Below are 9,904 nucleotides of genomic sequence, written 5' to 3' on the forward strand. Positions count from 1 at the left end.
TTTTTTCTTGCATCATGCCTCGATTTCGCTTCAGAGCAGCTGAAGCAGATGCATTATCAGACGAGAGACGGGACTTGCCAAAGACTCTGAATCATTCACAAATGGGACAGTAGAATAAGAAACTATCTGAGAGATACACTCAATGGTACAAAAATCAAATCGTGTTTTAAGCAGTCAAAAGTTATTGCTCTTCCCACAGCACGCAGAGATTTAATTTATAAAATTTTATAGCATTCAATGACTATACTTCTCTGTTATTATCAATGAAAAGCTTAACAGTCTTAGCAATCCATAGTCAAACCATTAGCTACCAAAATGAGATCCTTCTCATCATCTTTTGGTGCTTCCCCAAAAGACCTGTAAATGATTTCCTCGCCCGCCTCCAATTCAGAGTCTGGAACTAGGTCTGTGTCTACTTGTGTGTCGCGGATGCTGCTTGGTGCACACTTGGCGCGATAACCGCAGCAGGTTGATGCTGTACTTGATTATCATCTGACATTGCACCGATGCCGATACCGATGCCGGTGGTGGCTGTTGGCTTGTGGAGCAACTTTGGTGGCGCCAACTTCAGGGGCCACCTCGTGTTGTGCTTCTACAGTATCGATATCGTGTTTAATTAAAACCAAACTAAATTGAATCAATTTGTGGCATTGCCATTGTGGCAGCCATGACACGGCCTCAAATTAGAATGGCTAAAGAGTCGGTCGAAAACATTTTGGAGATGCTCAAAGACCTGGACCGGCAGTTGGCCATAAATTACGGATGAGCGCCAGCATATCATCCAGCTCCAGCCACAAACTGGCGACTCAGTTCCAGTCCCAGATAATGTCACACAGCGACCGAACACATTTCGATAAGATCGGGCCACGTTGACGTCGTAGTCGCCGCAGTGAAACCCGGCCACACCCCCGCCATATATATGAACACACAGAGAGACAGATACCTTCCGCGCACTGTGGACAGAGCACCTTTGTTCGGGGCACCACATATCTATGACAAATGTACGAGTCGAGTGCGCCAGCGATAAGCAGATACTAATTAATAACCGCTGCCCTAGAGCCATGTCTACAGCCATATACGAGTACTCGCAGGGAGAGGGTCGTCACATGGCTACCTGCAAAAAGTATTTGCCAAATTAAATGGCCAGCCAAGCCATCGATCGTTGCAGCCCTAGGGCGTGGTATTGGCCATAAACCAGTTGCACATTGTACTGCGAGAAATAATCCACAGCGAATGGGTATGGGTTACCCGAAGGAGGATATGCAAATGTGAAGAACGGCTTACCAGAAGGAGGATATGCAAATATTATGAAAGACGGGACGGAACGAAAGTGGTATGGGCTTATGTGGATACTTACTCACATTTTTCTTCAAGTGTGCTGTGGCAATTTTCATTAATTATGACCGCAAGGGGGGCGCCCAAGTTTTGCAGCTTCATTGGAAAAACGTGCAAAACGTTTCTGGCTTCAGGCGATTCCAAGGCTTAAGCCAAGTGAATGATTCAAATCTCTGCGGTGTATAAGGCGCCACCGGTCCACCAGTTGTTGTTGTTGCTGTTGTTGCTAGTGGCGGTTGCATGCACCTAATCGCTCGGCGCCATCGTCATAGCAGGCCCGCGAAAGATCATGGATGGGTCAAGGCAGTTTCCAGGCGATGGAATCGGAAGAGCGGGGCACGGCACCGACACCAGCACTGCAAGTGCATCAACGCATTGCGTTTGCATTCCATTAAATTAGCTATAAGGGCATCTCCTTATTAGCACCATAATTTAGTATGCACGCCCACTCCCCGACTGCTGGTCCACCGAGTGGTCCACCCAAACTGGGCGGCTGGGCGGCTGGGCGGCTACTGTGCGGTCGCAAGTTTTGTTTGCAATTTGTTAATAGGCTGTGGCATGCAGCATGTACATAAATACCTTAAACCGGGACCTACCCCATCATGGAAGTGGGCCTGAAGCTGGATCTCTCTCTGGCTCTCCGGCTGCAGCCGGACTTGGAGCTGGAGTTGGAGCAGGAGCTGGAGCTGGAGCTGTGGCGCTGGATGTGGACGTGGGCACGACGTCGTAGCATTCTCATTAGCCATGCGGTTTGGTGCGCAGCCAGCCGGCTGGCAACTTAATCTGCTGGGCGAGCGCTTATGCTAATGCCTCCGCCATGATGTGCATTAAATTTGCACACGGCTACGGCCAAATTAGCCAGTATTGGCCAGTTATTTAAGGCATCTATTAGTCATAAAATCGATTGCTGCTCCGAACCACCGCTGGTCCCGCTATCCACCTCCAAGTCCATGTCTTGAGCTCATTCGCACGCCTTGTCCAAGCGCGGACGGCAATGGCTCGTACTTGACTTCTGAACCAGCGCCCACAGAGCGTGACTGGACTGGAAATGGAACTCAACCACACCAAAGCAAAGCAAAGCAAAGCCTAGCGAACCAAACCCAGACCCAGGCCCAGAATCAGACCCAGAGACAGGCTTCAAACACACCACAAAAATTGGCTAACCAAAACCAAAACTAACAGCAATAAACATTGCTCCCCTTGTCTCTCCGGTCGGTCGCTGGCTTCGTCTGTTGTTCTGTTTAGATAGGCAATCTGCGAGTAAGTTGAGCGCTCGGCTTGAAATAGAATTTTTCCCACCATCTAAAAATAAACCCACTAATGCAATGAGTATTTAACTCCGGGGATAGCTGGGCACCCCCGACTACACAATGCCCTCCTCCGATCAGAGCTCCTGCCAAGAAGATCTCTTGGGCGCACAAGATAAATGGGATATTTGTTGTTTATTTGTAAGCAAGATTAGGATACATTTGTCTTTTGGGTAAAGTATCTGGTTGTACTTGTTGGAGATAGTTTGGGATGAACGGATGTACAGAGTAGCTTAGGATTACACTATATTTTCACTATACTATCAATAGAGCATAGATTTCTTATGTTTTTAGTCAACACCCACTCCTCCACCACATTTAGCCAAGGCAAGATACAAACCGAGGCTCAAAGTCTAACTAACGCATTACTTTCGAGTCCGAGTCCGACTTTCGTGTTGGTTCTTTTGTTCCATTCCATTCCGTTCAGTTGTTTATTAATTTACCCATTTATATATAATTTCTGCTCGCCTGCGGTTGAAGTTGGAGTAGTCGGTGGCATTATTTCCATGGTTCAGAGATGGGAGACCCAGCCCCAGCCTAAGCCCCCCAGCGGTCGCAAGTGACTGCAAATTACACAGAGCACACAGTCCGACGGGGCTGGCCGGACCACATAATAATAAATGAAAATGTCTGTAATTCTCATGTGCAAAAAAAAACAAAAACAACAAGAGAAAAAACTGGGGAAACAAACGAATTGAAGCACTTGCTTATTATGCAGCTCATTTACGATGAGGAGGCCCAGGCGATTCTCACAATTCCCTTCTGGGTCTCTCAGGCGCAGTTCCAGTCTCTGGGTTTCAGACCTCCTCCGGGTTTTAGTCTCAGGCTCAGTCTCAGTCTCAGGTCTGGGGAATCGGAAGTTAAGCTAAACAAATAAGCGGCGTGTAAATGAACTCTGGTGAAGGGTTTTGCCACCAGTCTGACCCATTATTGACTGCCAGCCTAGCAATCGATAAAGAAAAGTATTCTTGGGGGAGTTTGAGTTCTGTTTCTTTTCTGGGAGTTCATTCGTACGAGTAGGTATTTGGGTTTTTTAGGCCCATAAACGGGTGCCATTTGATAAGAACACAGCAAACAGCTGTTGGGGGCATCTATCATATGTTGAGGCTTATCGTTTGACATGGGAATATCCGGTACCTGGAACACCACGAGCAGCCCTCGCCCCGGGGTCTGTAGGGGTTCAATAAACTTGTTGAGCCTCAAAAAGTTGCATCCACCAGCGAAACGAAACGAAACGAATTCATGAAACTGGCCTCCTCAGAAAGGGATAAAGGCGGTGCAGGCGGTGGCTGTGGCCAGGCGGTGAGTGGTCTGGTCTGTCTCTGTCCTGGACAGACTGTGGTCCAGCGATACACTTAATTTTGACAGATTACATCTCATTATGTACACCTCGCGGCCGAAAGTGGAAGGCAGGCGAACAGACCCAGACAGGAGGCAAAACGAGTTCGGGAAACAGTTTGAGAGTTACTGTGGCTGTGGCTCTGGCGACTGAGATTGATGGCCAGATATTGGCTTTGCATAATAATGCGGTGATCTGGAAGAAACTGGGCTGGCAGGGCTGTCTGCCCCAGCATCGAACCGATCTGAGTTATGGACACTTGAAATTAATTCCTCTTCTCACTGGCCAAAGCGAAATTATTTGGCATCTAGCTAGCGATCGATCGCAATAAAATGCCCAACTTTTTCCACATTGTTTATGGCCCAGCGAATTGAAGTTCATTTATAAGGCAATTTAAAATCAATTTAAGTGTTGCATGTGCTGTTAATTTATCAAGACAAGACCGGAGTCCACAGAACAGAACAATCCCCGAGAAGCAGAACCAGCTTCCCCTTCCCCATCTCCCAGTAGACGTAGACAGACACCAGAAGCAACGGAGTCAAGAGTTTTCAACAGTCCCATCATCATGGGCAATTAATTAAAAATTGAGCAGGGAAAACGCTCCAGCAACTGGGAGCTGCGGCTGGGGCGTGCTGGCATTATGATTTTTTCATTGATACAAATATCGTGGGGCAGTCCTCCTTCAGAGACTCCTTCTGTCTGTTGGCCCAACTCCTATTTTTATGTGCTGCCCCTTAATAGACACAAATTTATCAGTTTTGTACGTGCGTGAGGCTTAAGTTTGGTGGAGGTGTTGAGTCGCCCAGGAAGGAAATGCTATTTAGTCTACCAAAGTATATATAATTTATTAGAAGAAAATACAGACTACCTTACACTGGACTTAAGCAAAAATTCTATTTCATAATGAGGATGGATGGATGGATCACAGTTTTGCTCCTCTTCCTATGTAAAACCTACAGGCAGTAGACCAAAGTCCAGAACAGGGCATTGAACAATATGAATGCCAGTGGAAAGACGAAACGCATCTTGCGATCGATCCACAGGGATACCTCCTTGGGTGTCATGGTGGCGAATGTCTGGGCAGGCTTCTCCTTTTCCGAATCGGTCAGATTTGCCGTCGAGGCAGAGCCCATTTCCGATTCCGCAAGACTTACGGAGGAGTTCTCGCGACTGAGACCGCCATTGCCAATGATGATGGGGGTTTCAATGGTGATGACGGTGTTGTTCGCACCGCAGCCCTTGTCCAGGCTGGTGGTGCTCATGGTGCTTTGGCTGCGATTGTAGCCCCGGCGGTTGCGCTTCAGATTTGGGACAAATGTCGACTTGACAATGTATTTGGTGGTGCGTTTCTTCAGCTCCAGATTGTTGTTGCGCCGCCAGATGGTGTTGACGAAGGCGAACTCGACGAGGCTGCCAAAGATGAAGATGGTGCAGACCAAGAACCACACCTCCGACATTGTGACATAGCTCACCTTCGACAGGTTGTTCTCCTGCGACAGCGAGAGTGTGATGAACGACAGCAGAGTGGTGCAACCGAGGGTGGTGCGAGCCGGGGTCTGATCGGCCTGCAGCCAGAAGGTCACCCACGAGATGGTCACTATCATGATCGAGGGCAGGAAGTAGTCAATCACGTAGTAGCCCACCTCTCGGGTCAGCAACACCGTGAAGCTCAGGGTGCTGTAGTTTCCCTCCAATGCACCGTGGGACATGGAAATCTCGTCTGAGACTACGATGGACTCATTGTACAGCGATCCGATCAGATTGTATTCCGTCAGCTGCAGCTGACTGTCGAAGCTGACGGGATTCGTAACCTCCCAGTGGAGCTGCAGCACCGAGGTGTTGTACATCCAGCTCTCCAGGATGGTGGTGCACTTCTGCTCATCGAATGGGAACTTCTGGAAGTTCATCCAACAGTAGAGCGTCGCCTGGATCCGCGTCGAAATGAGCACAGTCCCATCGGGATAAATGGTCGTCAGCATATCCTTCTCGTTGGTACCCAGCACAGTGGAGCTCTGCTCGTTCGCCAGAAAGATGTGCGGCACCCACAGCGACTGCCTGAGAATCGCCTGCCCCATCACGGGCTGTTTCCGACTGGGGGCATAGTTGGTGAATGCCAATCGAGGATCCACGTAGCGGAACTGCAGCAGTCCCTGCACCATGAACTGCAGGTCGCTCGAGTCCAGGTTCTTCAGCACATAAATGTAGAATCGCGCGTACACATCCACGGGGTCAGAATCCCCGCTATCCGAAAGGGTGGTGGGTGGTTCCAGGCGATCGTAGCGACAACTGTCGGTCAGGCGAGCGATCAGCTCCGTTTGGGTCAGGGAATCGGCATTGGACAACGAGGGACAAGTGATTAAAGATGGGGACTCCGTGAGGTTGACTGTGATATTGTAAGCGTCTGGGCTAGAAGAGGAAGCCAGCATAATGGAACCATTGCCAGCTGTAGGGATAAACAGGGAAAAAGAACATTATATAAGGAAAATATAGAAATTTCACATCAGTTAGCGAAGCAATCAACAAGCAAAATTATGAAATTGTATAGGTTCTAAGGTCAACCTCGTAGAACTAGTAGATAAAAGCTCTTGTGAAATTATTTTATAGAACCATAACAAATGGATAACAAATGTTCTTGAGTGTTCTGAAAAAAATTGTAGAACGGACATACTATTTTCGAATTTAATCAATAAGGATAAATAAGGATAAAATCTTTCAATTTTATGAAAAGCTCCATCAATAATTGTATTTGATTAATGGTAATCCCTGTCCACCAATTGCATAATATCCTTTGAGTCCAAAGGACTCGTAAAGGACCTTCCGACCTACCCAAATTCATCTGCAGATGGCTTAGATCCAATGCGCTTGCTGTCGCTAATCTCAGCCAACAGATCAGACCCAGTGACACGAGAATATCCACTTTTCTCTGAGTCATATTTAGCACAGAACTCTTTTTTCTTTTATCACGAGAAATTAATTAGATTTTCTTTTTGTTTTGCCCGCTGCGTATTCGCGGCCAGCCGCTTGGCCTTTTCTCGTTGGACTATTCTTTCGGATGGATTCGCGGTGCCGTGCGGTTCGGGTCCCCTGTTCGTTCTGCGTAATATCTATTACTAACTTATTTATTTTAATTGGTGGGGGCTTTTAATTCATTTGCCACTCATGACAGCTTGTTCAGGCAATTATTGTTCCGGGGAGCGCGGTGTTGGCGTCTCTTCTGTTATCTGTTTCTGGCCAAAAGCGAACACATGAGTAAATCGCTTCTAAGTACGGCTCTCAGCCGAGTGGAGAGCGCCTCATAGAGTCGAGGGCTTTTCCCTCACCTGCTGTGTAATGCCGCTAATTGCTGTTATCACTAGAGAGAGAGAAAGAGCGAAATGTTTGCTCATGTCTCTGACTTTTTGATTAAGTGGCCAACGCCACCGACCGCCGACCGCCGACTGCTGACTAGCGACTAGCGACCTGTCCGACGCCTCATTCACGCCGACAGAGGATGAGTGCAGAGGCACCTTTTGTTTTATTTATATACCAAAAGATATACGCTGTCGCACTTCAGTTCATTTCGGACTCTTAACTTTTTTTGCAATCGCATAATTGATGATGACCTGTTGTCAGAGGTGGTGGCTCGATGATGGTTTATTTTTGGCCATAAATACTCGCATTTCTGCAATTCTGATGGGTATTTGATCATGGGACTAGAGGAAGTAAATGAGTTGATGACGGGACCACTTGACAAAACCCCCACCCGACAAACGGCTTAATCTTTCTTTGATTTGTTACCAACTGAGGAATCTTATGTCTCATCTGTGCAGCATCTTTAGGAATTGAAGTCTAAATCAGGGGCGTCGTGGTGCTTCACTCCCTGCCCTGCCCAGCCCTGCCCAGCCCTGCTCCACCTCCACATTGTCTGTGTTGGCCCGCCCCCTCATCAGCACTTTAATCAACCGTTTCCCCGCCCACTTTTACCAAGAACAACAACCGCCACCCGCTGTTTGGTTCATGATACCCATAAAAATTTATGGCTACAACACACAGACACAGGGAAAAACTACGACGAAGTACATTACGCATCGCTGCTATTGCTGCTGTTGCATCCACTCTTACATCACTCCACTCTCCGCAGCACCATTAGGGCTCCACCCCCCCTCCTCCACTCCTCTAATGCACTTGGAGATTCTCTCTTTCGTCAGGCCTCAGCTGCCCCTGGCACATCCATCCCTCATGTGGCACGTGGCACGTACCAGTGCGTCGTAGATAACTAAAAATCAAACAATTTTAACCAGAAATGGGGTGGAGTTTTATGCGAGTATAAATATAGAGGATGTATGTACATAGGACCAAAATAGATGGCTATATCAAGTATTTACCTGTTTATGAAAACGAACCAGAAATTAGAGTGCCAATTATTAATTTTTCCAACGCAAAGTGACTCTGATAAGAAATACGTATGGGGTACAAGCATCTTTGATGTTTACATAGATCTGTTTATATAATTTAGAGACTCGACTTACCATCTATTGCAGAAGATACCCTTGTTTTCAGTATTCCAGCAACTTTCGTTCAGCAATCCCAGCATTATTATAGCTAGAATGAGTAGAAATATGTCTGTGGTCTGGTGCACTCTCTCTCTCTCTTTCTTACAGAGTAGCTTAGCAGTACTCAAAGAGAGGGCATCACCTCTATGCTACTCTCTATGCGCCAGTCCCATCCAATACAAGTTCGTACTCATCATATTCTTGATATACCCTCCCATCGAGTAAGGGTATTCGTCCACACGCCTCAACATTGCAAATTGAAATGTTTACAAGCTCATTCCACAGCACTCTGCGGCGATTTCACCCAAAGTGTGTGTGAAAGTGGCGTTGATTAGATTATGAATCCAAACGTGAATGACTGTCAACGACAGTAGAGGAGAGTAGCAGTAGCATTGGGTAGCCGTAACAGTAGCGCAGTGGCTGGGAAACTTCAAATCAATTAAATTCAATCATTGCCATGCATAAACTAAGCCATAAAACCGCTGAAATCCGTTCCACTATTTAATCACCTTTCTCTGTCTGTAATCTCAGACCTCAGTCCATGGCGCCCGACCTGCGCGATGTTTTGCTTTCCTTTCTTTTCTTTCATATATAAGTTTTTTGTTTTTTTTTTGTGATGGGCTTTCTGTGCGCTTTTGTTTCGCCCGCCTGGGAGTCCGTGCTGGCGCATTAATTTAAGCCGCCTGGAACATAAAAGCTGCTCGCAAAACTAAGCCGATTTAAGAGCACATTTGAATTCAAATGCGGCACGGTGAAATAAAAACTAAACGGAGTTCCCGCTCCCTCCAGCCGCAGGCCTCCTGCTGCTCCGTCTCCGTCCGCTGGAAACGGAGTTTAAATGGCACAAAAACTGTCTGCAAAGTTTGGGGGTTCTAAAGTTTTTAGTTTTTGGGCAAATGCTGAAATTATAATCCTTTAAATGGCAATCGAGCGTTCAGCCCCCGGGGGACCGAAGATTAAGCCTTGAGGAGTGTTTTCTAATTATGACCTGTAATCTGATGGGTTTGATGGGGATAGCATTTTGATAGCTGCTGAAAGGGTTCGATTTTCTTCGTTTATTGTTGAGTCTTTGGAGTTCTTAAGAATCCTGCCTGAGGATCAAAAATCAGCAATATGAAAGCCATTTGCCTTGATTTATTCTGCCCCCTCGATTGCTCTTACCCAGTGTGGCTTAGCAGTCAACTAATATTTCTTCAATTGATCTCCAACTCTTGTTCTTGGTATTGTATTAACTATATGGCATCCCTATCTTTTGTTTAACAATCATAACCATACGAATCAGTTCTCCTGACTTTTTTAATCGCTATTGTAAAGTATTTTATGGGCATGGCTTTTCCGCAGACTTCCAGGTAAGTGCCTATCAGAACGCTCTGTTTTATTGCCCAAAATCT

At 46.8% G+C, this 9,904-nt stretch overlaps 1 protein-coding gene across 3 annotated transcripts; it reads right to left on the bottom strand.

Annotated features, from left to right (window-relative positions):
- Positions 1-4,814: 4,814 nt before the first annotated feature.
- On the bottom strand, positions 4,815-7,319 carry LOC6598856 (glycine receptor subunit alpha-4). 3 transcript variants are annotated; one of them, XM_026994115.1, is made up of 3 exons: positions 6,808-7,143; positions 5,454-6,424; positions 5,114-5,391 (listed from the first exon to the last, which is right to left on the bottom strand). In XM_026994115.1, exons 1-3 carry the CDS (start codon positions 6,911-6,913, stop codon positions 5,185-5,187), a joined length of 1,284 nt encoding a protein of 427 aa, XP_026849916.1. In that variant the 5' UTR covers positions 6,914-7,143; the 3' UTR covers positions 5,114-5,184. The 3 variants fall into 3 exon arrangements, with proteins under 3 accessions (XP_002023743.1, XP_026849911.1, XP_026849916.1); XM_002023707.2 differs by having other exon boundaries at positions 4,815-6,424; positions 6,808-7,202; XM_026994110.1 differs by lacking the exon at positions 6,808-7,143 and adding an exon at positions 7,302-7,319 and having other exon boundaries at positions 4,816-6,424.
- Positions 7,320-9,904: the final 2,585 nt, after the last annotated feature.

Source organism: Drosophila persimilis, unplaced genomic scaffold, assembly GCF_003286085.1.
Source record: "Drosophila persimilis strain 14011-0111.01,24,50 unplaced genomic scaffold, DperRS2 tig00000000-arrow-pilon, whole genome shotgun sequence".
Taxonomy (NCBI): domain Eukaryota; kingdom Metazoa; phylum Arthropoda; class Insecta; order Diptera; family Drosophilidae; genus Drosophila; species Drosophila persimilis.

Excerpts from the sequence above, each read along its gene's own strand:
- LOC6598856 (XM_002023707.2), bottom strand. The coding sequence starts at position 6,913 with ATGACTCAGAGAAAAGTGGATATTCTCGTGTCACTGGGTCTGATCTGT. Across the intron at positions 6,425-6,807 it reads CCATCTGCAGATGAATTTGG|CTGGCAATGGTTCCATTATG; the intron begins GTAGGTCGGAAG and ends TTATCCCTACAG.